This window comes from Mya arenaria, chromosome 10 (assembly GCF_026914265.1).
Source record: "Mya arenaria isolate MELC-2E11 chromosome 10, ASM2691426v1".
NCBI classification, from domain to species: Eukaryota; Metazoa; Mollusca; class Bivalvia; order Myida; family Myidae; genus Mya; species Mya arenaria.
This window is the reverse complement of record NC_069131.1, coordinates 30,251,705-30,267,707: the sequence shown is the minus strand read 5'-3', so window position 1 is coordinate 30,267,707 and position 16,003 is coordinate 30,251,705. Positions and strand designations below refer to the sequence as shown.

Here is a 16,003-nt window from a genome sequence, read left to right as displayed (position 1 = left end):
TTTGTCGTTGCATTTCAAAAGGCATTCCGATCCAATCGCTTTCGCAACGACTGTGTGTAAAGAACTTTTCCAAATTGTCTCAGAGAAGACTAAATTTTAATTTTGCTTGGCGTACTTGAGAGTGTTTGTGTTCGTTATGCAATCAGTCCAATTCACACTGGGCCTTACAAACCCTTATGAATTATCTGTGACTGCAAAGCATGTATGTTGTTTGTGTCTGTTGTTATTTCGAAGGAGTGTTTATAATATTCCTGTATTCTACAACATGGTGAACACGCACAGAAAATGCCAACAATAGAAGCCAAGTAAAAAATAATATAAACGTTATTCAATAAATAATTTATCCTTATTATTGAAAGTACTCAACATAAAAATTATAACAAACACCGCCGCTCACCCTTACAGTGGAAGCAACTTCGTTTGGTTATCCAAGTCAAGAGAATATGATTGATGATTCATGACGATTTCGCAAAATAGATAAATTATGAATAATATATTTACTGCTGCGGGATTAAGCATAATTTTGAAAGCTGGGACTGATAAATATATTGCTTTACCATTAATGAAAAAAATGGTTCTTACATCATTGTGTCTGTTCAACGTTGTTGAAGGTTAATTTGACATTACTTTGGAAGCAGCGTCGTACCCTGTTTATACTCCTAAAATGGTTTGTAAATGTAATTCTTTACATGTAATCCTGTCCATCTTGTAACATTGAAATGTTTTCGCCGTATTTTTATTGTTGTCTTTACAAACCACGATTTTTTTGTTACCTGACATAAACTGCATGCTATCTTTCCGCCTTTTTGCAAAAAATAAATAAAAGTGAACGTCTGTATTTTCATACCGTGTCTTCATTATGTCATAACCTTCCAACGAGATGAAACTGTGGTCCTGAAGGTATACTTACAAAAACTCGTATAGAGGAACATGAGTTGAATTTCGGAGTGTACGGTAAACTCGTTTTAAGGTAGCCAGGGATGATCACTGTTATGTTACCTACGACTTTGTAAAATACTGCATCCCAGAATTATCAACTTCCTTAATATTGGAGTGTATTCATCATAATCAAACCAACAGTAAAGTAAAAAGCATGCTTTGTTTTTAATAATAAAAACTTAACTCGTACTACATAAAACGTTTGTAAATTATTTATCTATTTTAATGAAAATACTCAACATGAAAATTATAACAAACACCGAAGTATTTGTTTCCTTCTATAGACGAAGGGTGAATACTTATGTAAATGGTAATAACAGATATGTTGCTTTCCTTTAAATATAACAGTGAAAGAGGCTTCGATTGGTTTACCAAGTCAAGAAAACATTATTAATGATTCATGACGTTTTCGCAAAACAGATAAATTATGAATAATATATATTAATTGTTGCTGGATAAAGCATTATTTGAAAGCTGGGACGGATGATTGTATTAGTTTAATATTAATTAGAAAATGGTTTTAACGTCATTATGTCTGTTCAACGTTGTTGAAGGTTATTTTGACATTACTTTGGAAGTAGCGGCGTACCCTGCTTATTCTCTAAAATGTTTGTAAATGTAATACTTCTGTACATGAAATGTGTTTACCGTATTAGTATAGTTATCTATACATCCCAATCCCTTTCTTATTTACTGGCCAAAATTGCATGCTGTTTTTCAGCCTTTTTGACAAAAAAACAACAACAAAAACCAAACGAACGTCTGGATTTCAAGTTATTGACACCGTGTACTCTGTATGTCAAAGCCTTACAACGAGATGATACTATGGTTCCGTAGATATACGAATAGAGGATTATGTGTAGAATTTCGGGGTGAAAGTTTAATTGTGAAAGCACCATGTATAACCGAAGATTAGTTTTAAGTTCATGTAGTTTTAAATAAAGGGGCGAACGTAAGATACAGCAAAGATTCACCAACATGATCCGTATTCAATATATTACTTAAATGAACATGTTGTATGAGATGTCATAACTTGACATGTGCTGCAAATGAAAACAAAACACATTCGTTACCTATTTTAAAGATAGAAGTTGATAAGACATATACATAAGTGAAAGTCTTGATTGCATTGCAATATAATGTCCTTTATTACATTGAACTTATAGCATGTGGTCTACGTTTTAATTATTAAACTATGCACACAGGTCAGGTTACATCACTTAAGGTTGGAGTGAAGTTATTCTGTAAGATAAACCAAAATAATAGTTGTTAAACTTTACATTTCCACCTTCAATGCCACTTTAACACAACACAGAAAGAGAACGTTTATTAGGAGAACTGAAATACAAAGAATAATATGCTCTAATGAATTCATAATGACCGCTGATCAAGCAAATCAATGAATATGCAATTATGTAAGTACAATGTTACTTGATATATATAAATATAATAGTAAAGTTATTTCTAAGCCATGAACACAATTGAAAGAAAAGTATGGCACTATTCTGATAACATTGTCATCTGAACTTTGACAGCAAGTAGACATTTTGATTTCTGAAATGTCAAAAAATTGGTTCCCGTTTAAATTCACGAAAAACAAGGTGATGATAAAAAACTTTTTTATTCGGAAACCTACAAAATTATGAAGAGAAATTAAGATCCAAACCGGAAAAAACATTGATTATTTAATTGTATGATATTCTATATTTGAATCAGGATAATGATTAATCCCTAGTTAATATGGTGTATTTTTTTCTCAATCGATGGCTGTCTTGACACCTGAGAGACTGTCTATTTATATGTTATTTAATAATAAACAAATTATATCAAGTTCATGATTTCGACTAATGAAAGTTTTTACAAAATTATCCTTCATCTTATGCAGGTGAATAATTTCTTTTAAAAACACTGCAATACGTAACAGAAATATAAGCTGTTATGCCACAGTACTGCACACAAGAAATACACAGCTGTACATGTTCAATTAAATGCTCCATCGCATGCAAATCTGCTCTTACAACACATTTCCTGAATGAAATAAACACATACATAAACAGTACTTAAAAGCTCAATTAATTACAGGAATTATCACAAAAGAAATCGGTATATAATTTTGTCCAAATATAATGAGTATATAAAGCTTAATGTTTAAAGGCTAAACAAAACAAATGTAATATAATTATATATAAAGGTAACAGCATTATAATAATAGTTATGTACAATGCACTCATATTTTGATATAGCAAATAAATGGTCATGGCATTCAATATATCCAATACTAGATTGAAATTTTACATAACGAGCGCAAAGGTTTTCATGATTTCACTCACGAGTGTTTGATGTAATATGTTTTCTGTAACATATTGACAAGCTTTCCGTGCAATTAGTAGCGTGCATATATTGAGATTGAGTTGTAACTTATCAACTGCTACTTTTCTCACTGATAGCTTGCATATTAAGCCTTACCTGTTTGATAACATTCTGATATGAGAATCATTTAAAAGCAAAACAATAAAACACTCTACAATATGATAAAATAATAAAATAAAACATTAATGTTTGCAAATAATTACAATGAGATTTACTAGACAATGTTTATATTGACAGATGAACTATCAGTGCTCTGTAAATTATGTCAGGAAGGTAGTGCAGAGGTGAAATAAAGTTACGTTGAAATAAATGTAATCATGTCTGCACGTTCTGACAAACATAACTTAATAGGTGATCATATGACTATATGTTTTATATATTCAAGTCTTCGTGTTAAGGGTAATCCTACGTGCCGTGTGCATTCCCTCTGTATTATCCCCACTTATGTTATAATACACAGCGTTATCTGTTGCGTTTACGGAATGGAGAACACACATGTGGCAGAAGTAAAACTGTTCCTACAAGATCAGATTTATACAATAAAAATAGTAAACATTATGCACAACTGGTAAAATATCCCAAATTGAGGCAAACACTCACTTTCAAAACGAGATTCGACTTTATTTGGTCTCATGAGGTAAAAGCAACTAAGCACTTTTGACACAATGACGTCATAAAAAACAAAACGTCATGACGTTGCAACAACAACATTAATGTACATTTGTATGCAATTTCACAGCTACTTTGGCATAAATACTCTCAAAAATGCCGAATTTGAAACCTATAAGTACAATTATCAAGTATTATAACACACAGATATATGACTTAAAGTAACAAAATCTCTTTAAACTTGTTCATCTTGTTGTATATACGATTCAGGGACATTCGTATAATACAAGTTTAGTTTAATTGCGCTTTTTATTCAATGTATGTTAATCGTTGCTTTTTGTGTTTCTTAATAGACACATTGTGAATTAACTTCCTACTTCGTTTGTTGCTGTGGTTTTAATTGTATTATTGTGATACAAACCTATTACTATGCAGATTATTCCATCATGCAATATGAACTATTTGTTTGAAAAAGTATTTTTATATTTACCTTATTTGGAATAGCGAGCGGTCTTCTAGCTCTGACTTTCTGCACCGTATTGATCGCACTGACTTCATTTTCTTCACTCAATTGTTTAAGTAATGTCGAGAAAACACAAAAAAGGCCGCGTTTCCCAGCACCGTTTTTGTCACAAAAGTAATGTAACGTAAAAGGAAAAGTGTCTTAGAAAGTAAAAAGAACAATGCTTTACTTTATCTGTTTAAATATTTGCTTTGCATTATGATTTGAATGTTTAATTTACAGTCTTCTTTTATTGTATGGATGAGTTAAGTATGTGTATCACCACATAAACACAATATTCGATTTACTCAATATCCTTGTTTATTTGTTGTAATAGCTTTATTATTTTTCTTATATATTCGGATCAATGTGAAAAAGTTACGATGGTATTGTTAATAATTACACTAAGACAAAATGTAAAGGCGAATGGTAGCTAATGCAAAGTTTGAACGTACAGACAGTGCAACAGTATCGGTCCATTCAGGGGATGATTTGGATACGTCTTCAACATTTTTGATGAATGCAACAAAGAGGTCTGCCGACTTAGGAACGTTTTGTTTTTGATCCCAGTCCAAATATTCATAGTGTGGAATTTTCACATCTTTCTTGGTCTGTATTCCAATAAAAAACATACTATTTATCGACAATTATAATGAGGCAATTATGCCAATAAATAAAGGCTGTTGTTATTGTTTGCTGTGGTGGTTTTCATCGTTGTTGTTGCTGTTGCTTCCATTCAATGTATACAAAAAAATCGAATCTGTTTTCGAAGTGTATTTACAATCAAAAAAGAAAATGATATTTTGCTAATGTGTGCACAGTCAAAATGTCTTAAATCTTACCTTTCCTTTAAGTTCGAGATGCAGTATTCTTTTAACAAAGTGTTTTGCACTTTGATCCGTGGTAGATCGTACGGAAACCATCACGGTGGAGGACCCACGTGACTTATTTGGTAAAGTGCACGGCGAAAAATGTCAACAAGTCTCGATTCAGGTAAGGTTTTTAAAGATAACTTTCTTAATATTTGGAGAATTTTTGTGAAATAAAGACCATAAACCCCACATTTAAGAGCTCAATCCACGGTAATAAAGAGCTTTCTCTAATATCCTAAAGTTTTCCTGAAAATCTTGACCAACTGATTTCTCAGAGTTGAAATCTAAGGCAAAGTACACGGCTTTTGACAAATCTATCGCTTTACTTCATGTTAGCAGAAAATAATTCATACACAAATCTTATTTTAAGCAATTTTATGTATTTTAAAGTTTTTAGTGTGTATTGTTGAACTTCTTATAGTTATTTCAAAGGCGAAAATGAACTAAAACCAAATTGATAAAGTACACGGACATCTTAGGTTTGATAAAGTACACGGTCATTTACAACCTTCAGTGTATATACTCATTATTTCATTGAGTGGTGCTAAAACGAGTTATTATAGATTTATTTATTATTTCTATTCTTCAAATTCATTATTGAACATTGTTCCATGTTTGAAAAGACGCATTGTAATGTAGTGACAATGGAAGAATGAACGCGTTTTAACAGTTAGACCGACGGAGTCGCCTAAATGATGGGCTCATTTTCATGAATCATGGAAACATGTGTTATCACACTAAAAATCAGTCCCGTATTTTAACAATATATTCGCAATTGACATATAAAGGGCTTGAAGTTTTTGTAAAGGGTGTTCAACTTCTTTTTCGTATCGTATATGTAAAACGTGTTTATATTCATTATACATGGTAAACAGTAACACATTTACAGCTTAATAACTTTTCATTTTGTCAATTTTGAGAAAGAAAATTGTTCTTGTACTTTTTATGTCTTCGATTGCTAGCTGATTTGATAGACTTATGATTTTGTGACATTTGTTTCATTTCAGAATATGAAGACTCCGACTTTATGCAAAGAATGCGGAATGACCGGTAGAAGGCATTCTGGTCAATTGCCATCGTTTTTGTGGGAAAGTGTTTACACAGACACAGGTTAGTTTTTAGCATTTTTTTCGCAGAGAAATAAGAATATACTAAAGTTATACTTTTATTATGACTCCCCTCGTGTAGAGGTTAAGATTTGCCGTCGTCTGACTGTGTTTTCAACGTTTTTTAGGAGTTGCGTTATTCACATAATAATGTGGTCCGTGTTTCAGTGGACAGGGTCGTTTAGTTTTATGATGCTGATTACACGATCAAACACTCATTGCGTGGCAGTAATATAGTGTTTTTATTTTGTGACTGTACATGTCTTTTTTATAAGTGCAGCAATCACGGCGAGACAAAGTTGCACGTTTGCAAATATTGTGGCAAAACTGCTCTTGCAAGACTTGAAAATACACGAAAGACGCGAAAGCGGCCAATTGAAGCTAACCTGTGATGTGTGTGGGTTCAAATTGGGTGACACGACCAATCTCAGTGACCAGATTTCTACTAGACACAGGGGAATAACACGTCACAAATGTCTACAGTGTCGCTCAGCATTCAAGTTCAAATCTGGACTCAGCAGGCACGTTAAGGCGAAACACACCTAATCAGGACACATTGAAAGATCACAATGGGCTAGTTAGAAGTGCATTTCAGTATATTGCCGAGTTAAAATAACGTTTTGATGAGTTTAACATTTTATTAAGATAAATAGCAAAACGTACTGTTACCAAATGGTGCTCTTTCAAAATGTTCGTTTGTCATACAGTACTAAACAAAGTTGTGTAAAATTAGTATGACAACGGATTGAGCATAAAACATTTCACAAGGTTTAGAGATGCATTGTTGTCATTTTCCCATTGATGTCATATAAACTCTTAACTGCACGTATCTTATATAATTCAGCAAGCTTTGAAACACAATTATTTTGTAACCACATTTCAGCCTTTAGTCTAGAACATTCTAATGTTCAATGCTCAGCTCTTATCTAGATGTTTAAGTCTTGGTCCTAGCCTGTAAGTTGGTAATATAGTGTGCTCTCATTCCTCCTTGCTGTTTCCCATCTAACTCGGAGCCTCCATCTTTACAATGAGTTCCTGTCTGTATTGTTCGAACGACCGCAGTTTTACTGATATAGATCAGATAATATGTGTTCAGACTGAACCAAATACAAGATTCAGCGTTACCTGAAAGGTATGAACAATATGCTTTAAATGTGGAAATATGTATAGACTAATGGTGATGTGCCTATTTTATTGTTTTATATCACATCAAAATAGGCACATTCATGAAATTTATAATCAGCACAAACGGGCCGCTAACTACAGAGATGTTTTATTCGCCGTCAGTCCAGATTATAATTTATAAGTAAAACTATCTGATTTTTGAAGAAATGTATGTATGATTCTGTAATGATCTGCATATTTAAAAGTAATCGAACTTATAAGGGCAGACTTTCTCTTAAATTATCCCATAGACTATCTTTCAACTCCTCATTAAATACGATTGCTAAATATTTAGTTATTTAGGTGTGCGTTATATAATGCAAAATTTATTGATATAACTTAAATAAAAACTAAACACTATACATCCTGACTTCACGAATAGAAAATGCTTATATAACTTTTAGTTTGTAAACCGCACTCTACTTTCAGACATAAATTAAAATGACCGTGTACTTTATCATCCTAAAATGTCCGTGTACTTTATCAATTTGGTTTTAGTTCATTTTTACCTTTGAAATAACTAGAAGTTAAACAATACACGCTGAAAACTATAAAATGCATAAAATTTGCTTAAAATAAGATTTTTGTATGAATTATTTACGGCTAACATGAAGTAACGAGATAGATTTGTCAAAAGCCGTGTACTTTGCCTTAGATTTCAACTCTGAGAAATCAGTTGGTCAAGATTTTCAGGAAAACTTTAGGATATTAGAGAAAGTTCTTTATTCACAAAAATTCTCCAAATATTAAGAAAGTTATCTTTAAAAACCTTACCTGAATCGAGACTTGTTGACATTTGTCGCCGTGTACTTTACCAAATAAGTCACGTGGGTTTTCCACCGTGACCATGCCCATCTCTATTGTCTGATCATCACCAGAAAAGTAAAAGCCAATACCCTGTATAAAACAATACAAGAAACCTTATGTTCAAGTCTTATTGAGATATACAGAGAGTATTACAATTGGTGGTATATTACGGAAATTACTATTTTTTTTGTAGAATTCATACAAACATGCCATGATAATGAGGCCTAATGCAATATATATTGATGTTATGACATAATAATACGGCATGTGTTATATGAATATAGAAATAAAATAAAATAAAAAAGCTCAATGTTAACTCCACTTAAGGGTGAGATTTGAATGTAAAAGCGTATAATTATTTTAGAGTATATAGCCAGTCCACTTTTTACCTTACGTTTTTCCAAGTGTGCCTCAATACTCACGATACAGGAACAGTTTTCTTGAACAGCAAGTGCAATGAAATCAGCAGCTGTGTCCGGCAGAGGTGTTTGTGCAACCAAGATGCGGCGTTTTGTTTTTAAACTCTGAAGAATAGATTCGTCACAACTTCTATGTAGGGTTCTGTTTTTTCTCGTTTATTTTAGGCCTTTGTCTTAAGCCTTTATACATGTATTATTTAGTTGTTTTTACATCGGGGTTTTCCCTATAGTTTCCATTGTATAATCATTTTAAATATAAATGGACTAGACAACTGTCATCGAGCAAAACATTTTAAGCAAACAATCAGCTGATGCAAAACTTACGTTGATGTATATCGCATTGATGTTATCAGAGTCGCATGTTTTCGAACACAGATAAAGACGCGGTCTATTTGTATCACCTAACAATGCACATAAACAAGAATACATATCATGTTAACATAAAGAAATATGCAACATACTAAGTTAGGTCACTGCTAAACAAAGAAGTACATGTAAATCGCGTATCATTACAGTATAAAACTAATTATTTCAATATTTAAACAGCCTAAAAGGCTTACTTTTGACGTCAGTTTTATTCTTTTGCATCTATAAAGTATACATCTAAGCAGTATACCAATGTTGCACTTTTGTAGTCGATATTATCGTGGTACCTGGTATATCCGCGTATTTCCTGTTCTTTTTCGTCAGACCCTTCTTGCTTTCAGTATCTTGCAATTCCTTATCGGACTTTTTCTCATGATTCAACTGCATTTTCTAAAGTATGTTCCGAATGCAACAGTTTGTTTGAATAATGTTTAAGCATTGTTTACAAAAACGCTGCAAAGTATTCACATGTTAGTTCAAATATTGATCTTTAACATTCTAACAGTTGATACGTTAAGAAAAAAATCCTACTTCAAACTGCTAATGTATGCCCTGTTTACTTGATTTCTCCATATATTCACTGAAGTTGTCTCTTCTTATCAACGAACAATCAAGAGTCAATGTATGTACCAAGGCATGGTGAAGATACTTGTATTGACTCTAAAATAGCAATCATAAAATGAGTATTTCATTTTGCGGTACTTTGAAGGACAATCAATGACTGCTAATACTGTACTATCTACCAGTTGCATAAATAGTAGTGTAACCCTGACATGAAGCTGCGAGTGGTCCAGCGGTATAGATTCCGACCTCTGACTAAACTTACTTTTGGCTCAACAATTATATATGCATTTTTCCACCCATGGAAAGGACCTTATTATGATTAATTTCAGCTTACACGAAGCCGTGCTTAAAGAACGTCGCTAAGTAAAACTTATATTATACAAGATATGTATCAGTAATCATCCCACCAAGGTCTGAATCATGTTGGGTCTGTTCTGTCTCTTGTTGTGAACACATCCCGGGATATCAATAACACCTTCCGCCTCACCCTCTTTTGTCAAAATGTCCAGAGCTATGTAGGTTCCCGTTCTGCCTACACCAGTACTGAAATTACACGAGACCAATTGTCTATTACTCAATATTTGTATCATAAACTTACCATACACTTTTGATAAATGACCCTGCACATATTGAGATTTCAATGTGTATATATAAATGACATAAATTAAAGCACTTTCAAATCGATAGGTGACAACCGGCATTTTAATTATTCCACAAATATTTAAACATTCTCAACGGAGTACTGCTATTAAATGCATCATTTTAAATGTCAAACGAAGTATAGCATTTTAAGAGTAATCACTAGTTTAACAATATTGAAAGTTATATCTACGACAAACACGGACGTTAATGTAGGTATAAAATGCCGATTACTAAGCCGACTACACACAAAGAAAATGAAGTTTAATAAACTATTCTTACTCAAACGTTTTCCCCATTGTTTGCGAAATACGAGATACGTCTTCCGTTCGGAAATATCATTCTACCTGTGGTTTTATTTTCCTTACATAGGGATTCATATTTTGGTAATTGCCGGTAATTGTGTTCTATCTCCGAAAAAATGATTTAATTGATGCTTCAATGTTCGTCAACTTACCAGCAATTTTCTCTGAATAATTTGTTTCATTTGACCAATTTTTGTCAGAAATGACATGTGCAATCGAGTGACGTATATAACATTTATTTCTTAGTACAGAAGCTGATATATATAACATTCCTTTAATATAAATCAATATTGCAGTTATCAACTTTAATTGGGCTATTAAAAATGGTAATTACTGCAAGCATGTATCTATTATATATCTATCTATGAATGTTCTTATTTTTATCCAGCAGTGTTATACAAATCAATCTCACGATACTGTCGTTTTCCCATCAGATATAAGTGAAATAGCATGTACTGAATGCTACCTCTTACAAAATGATGTTTATTTCAATTTTGTCACACTCAACAGTATCTACTTAATACGCTATATTAATATTTGCTTTCACTTATTTTCCTAATGATTGTTTTTCAAATAAACTAAAATGCAGTAAATCATACATGGATTTACAATGGGAAATGTCGTGTGTTATCAAAGCGTAGTTGCGTTGTTTTGAAACAGTGCGTTTATAAATAGAACAAATCAAAGAAGACACACATACACAAAGTAAAAGAAGTATTACGATGAACGCTTTTCTGACGTTCTGTATCGAATCCCGTTTCTCATTCTCGACGGATACGCGTATGCATTCTGACTCGACATGATACAGGACATACACGCTATCGACAGTGTTTGACTTGATGTTTTTAAGTGTTGTTTAGAGAAACTTAGAACAAATCTAATTGATATTGAATAGCTCTGCCATTATTTGATTCTTTTCGTCAAGATATCAATACAGCGAAATCACAACCTTCAAGATCTATATATTCTGTTCATTGTTTTTGTGACCAGCTAAATAAATGCTTAAATCATGACTAGAAATTCAAGTCATGCCTCGACCAATGGGATCGCCAGATCGACTCACATTTAATTATTTTAGAAGGAATCTGTCAAAGCCTACCATATAACATCAAGTTAGCAGACTTCAGCCGCCGAATTTCCGTGTCGTAATTAATAAGTGTTAGTGTATGTGTTAGAAAGTAGATACAGTTTCATTATACAGTGATTAAAAAATCGACCGATTCTCTTAATGCTTAAATTCTTTACTGCCTCCTACGCGGCACAAAATAGTGCCTGTGTAGCAGAACGTATTATTGTTGTAAGAATGAGCCATCAGTCAATAGTTTAACTCCTGTCTGTATCAATACCACTGTGCTATACATATGTTCAAGCCTGGTGGATAGTAGAAAGCCGTTTATATAAAAATCATCGTACGCAAGGGCATAAGGAATATAATGTAGTTCCACTGCAAGGCATAATTATTCCCTTGCTATAGTTACAAACTAGCACGTCCACCGCTTTACTGTAAACACGTATGAGTTAATGAAGTTACATGCACTTAACGAACTTTAAAGTAGTTCCATTACAAGGGAATAACTTTCCCAGTTTACAAACTAGCACGTCCACCGCTTCACTGTGAACACTTTGGAGTTAATGAATAAGGAGCAACGTACAGTCTGGCTAATACTCAACTCCATAGTACTTACTTGATCCTTTGAAAACCCTTTCAAGTCATTTCGCTATTTTTTGTTATACCTATATCAAGGTCAAACCCCGGTTGATTCTTACGGCGTTCACTGACCTTTTGATTAAGTTCAGTCCAATCGGAAACGCTAGCTCCACTTCTCTAACAAATCGAATAAGGACATCATAGGGTCATGCTTATGCTCATTTACCTACTGATTATTCGGTTTCATTTCAAACATCTCATGCTGGCTTTTCTAATGTTCTGGTCATACTTTTAGGCTAAAGATGTACGTATCCAATGTATTCGGTCAAAATAGCGGGTATTGCCTTGTACCACATAGAACAAATTATTAGTCCTATGACCTTTTTCTAGTACAACAAAATTCTGAAGACATTTAAGAAACGAATGTGTGAAAGAAGGTTTCCTCATAAAACAATACAAACAATTAAGAACATGTGTTTCATATATTAGCTTAAGATTTTTATTTGTTTTATAAAAGTTGAAGCAGATGGCAAAGATGAATCAGTTGAATGCTTGGTAAAGAATATTGTTTTTTAAATTGGCAATATCGGCAATAGTTGAGTCTGTTGCTATAAACAAAAACGTATATTACATGTAGGAATACACACGTTACAATGTATGCAAATAATAATACAAGTGACAAGAACATGTTATACAAAACTACATACGTCAGATTATCAAAGGAAAATTGGCATTGAACATTTAATCTACATAATGTTTACTCACAAACTCAGACATACGTGTACACCATCATCGTTATAGTCCATTGCATTCATTTGCTCAGACATATCAAAGTTAAAACCACAAAACTGTAAAACAATTGCAAGATTGTTCGCGAACTGCTCACCTAAACGCATGTCGGTTCGATACAATCGATCGATACAAATTGTTGTTGTTTTTAATTGCGATTATTGTCGATTGATGGCCTGCGCCACTTTTGATGGTTTTATTCTATTCAAGAAGGCTGCTGATTGCCAGCAAATGTCCATAATTAATAACTTAAATTTCTTTTACGGGAAAGTTACTATTCCTGTAACAAAACAACTAACATATAACGCCATCATTGACCCAATATTCCATTTTTTAATCAAGAAGTTATTTGATATATTTTAAGTAGTGCACAATTTATCTAAATACAATTTAAAGCTTATATTTAATCGTAATGAGGATTTAAAAAGATTCGTTCGCTACGCTCTTTCCGCCCATTCTTACACTTTATGTTTTTACTTCATGTCATAAAACAGGTAAGATTTTGGACTAGATACCTACTGGTTAGCGACCCCTTTTCGGCCGGAAATGGAGGTTTTTCCTATGTTACTTTTGACACAAGATAGCTATTACGATAAAACTTTACACTCACTTTACACGGCCCTTCCGACAAATACTGTGTAATTTGTTTTTATAAATAGCTAGGGATTCCGAATATTCCTACGTGCAAAGTACCCCTATAATTTCGCTAAGATAAGCACCCTATTGTACCAATTATTCGCCCACCCCATAAATTCGCTGTTCATACAATGTTTTCATATATTCCTCTCTAAACTATATCTTTAAACATTTTTATTTTATTTGACAAGTCTAGCGAACGTTTAAAACGACAATTGATCAATAAATATACTATGTTAACTATTACATACTGTTTATGTGTGTTTAAAATGATACAGCACCAACTCGGTAAGCCACCTCTTTGCAGAAATTGAAAAAGCTACCGGGATTCCTTCTTAAAACATGACCTACACTATGTATGGTTATTTATAGACTTCCAAAGAGGGACAACGCATGTCCGTGCAAGAAAGTAATCATTAATTCAAATTTGAGTTGCTTCCCTTAGAAGAAAAATCCAGCGATTACATCACCGTTTTCAGGTTTTACCATTTGCTTTTTCTAAAATTGAACGTAAAATACAACAATTTATTGTATTTGTATAATTTAAAACCGTTTTTTTTTTACTTTATAATGACAAATCAATAATGTCGTCTGATAGTGCAAGGTATAATGAATATTAAAAAATCCTTACAGGGCCTCATGCAAATGAGCGCGCGCGTGATGACGTAATCCCCGCATTCAACTTACAAGAACAGAAGTATAAACAATGTTTATTTGGGTCAAATTCCACATACTACTTACATTTGAACGCAACAAAACAGCTGATATCTGTCAAAAATGATGCCGCAATGAAACGCCATACTGATTTGTGTAAAATATTTCGTTTTGACTGCTTTTAACTGGGTGGGCGAAAAAGTGGTACGGGCGAATAATAGGTCGCTAACCAGTATACATAAATAATTGCTGTACATGTACATTCTTTTTTGTATTACTATTAACGAAACACTCTACATCTATATATTCAAACTATCACAAACATGTAATAAATACTGAAAAAAAAACATTTTCGTTTTATGAATATGGAACAATTTAAAGGTTAGATAAAGGACACGTCAATATATATAATTAAGATTGATAAAAAAAATTCTAATACGCTTTTCATCAAGCAAAATACACATTATCTTGGCAGGAAATGAGATTTTTTGTTCAAATTTGTACGTTTATTACTTTAACGTAAAAAATAATGAGTTGAAAAGTTCAGAAAATAATTAGTTTATTGTACTTTCATTAACAGAAGCTAAACATCTATGAAAAGGTTAGTAGTTGACTGACTCTGGAAAGTAAAATTAAACTTCAATGACTTTTTTTCTCTTATTAGATAAAATAATAATGGATAATGCAATAATGGCAGTTCCGAGTTTAAACTTGACCTAGTTTAATATACAAATTACAAAAAAAGACAAAGCCAATAAGATACTTGACAACAAATAAGGATTAGGGTAGCCGTCATGCATTACCTTTCATGCTGTTAAGAATTTCTTTTTTCGTACCGAGATGCTCATTGCGTTCATTTGCATTATAAACCTTTCCATTTCATAGAACATTTAAACAAACCCTACCATTTGTTCATAAAACGTCTACTATCGTTTATTTAATGTCTCAAAGATCCCGTCTACATAAAGTAATTATAACCTTATTTTAAAATGATAACTTGCATGAATTTCAATCAAAACGCATATTTATACACCTTTTTGATAAAATTACCTATATTCCAATTTAGCCTACTAGAGTAAAATAAAAAATATATATGTATATTAGTATTTATTGAAGTAATGTTTCGAAATTGCGCTCTGTTCCAAAGAAGCGATTTGTAGAATTACATGTCCTTCTCCAACATAAGTTAGCTACTGAGGTACTAGATACTATAGTAAGTCGTCCATCAATAATAAACTTTCCTTGAGCTAGAGGAATGGGAGGATTGCATTATATGTGAAGCAAAAAAATAAATATTTATGTCAACTACAATATGATCCTTGGCGATTGAAATAGCAACGTAACTAATGGTTTGTAAACTGTATCGCAAATATGAATTTTGAAGTCACTGACACTTAGCATTCGTAAAAACACCGATATGTTGATTTCCCAGGGGCTTGGACAATGTTTAACAGCAAAAGTCAACAATATATTATCATTACAAGACGTAAAAAACATGAATTCAGCAATTACATAGTATAACCTACGAAAATATATTGTGTTTATTTTGAAATTTTAGATAGCTGTTTTCTTATGTTCTTCATCGAAAGTCAGCGACTTTTTTATATTAAGCAA

General features: G+C 32.6%; 1 protein-coding gene across 1 annotated transcript; it reads right to left on the bottom strand.

The window, feature by feature from the left end:
- Nucleotides 1-7,490: 7,490 nt before the first annotated feature.
- Nucleotides 7,491-9,541, bottom strand: LOC128204569 (uncharacterized). The gene is made up of 5 exons (XM_052905976.1): nucleotides 9,442-9,541; nucleotides 9,113-9,189; nucleotides 8,759-8,893; nucleotides 8,373-8,459; nucleotides 7,491-7,523 (listed from the first exon to the last, which is right to left on the bottom strand). The coding sequence occupies exons 1-5, from the start codon at nucleotides 9,539-9,541 to the stop codon at nucleotides 7,491-7,493; spliced, it is 432 nt and encodes a 143-aa protein (XP_052761936.1).
- Nucleotides 9,542-16,003: the final 6,462 nt, after the last annotated feature.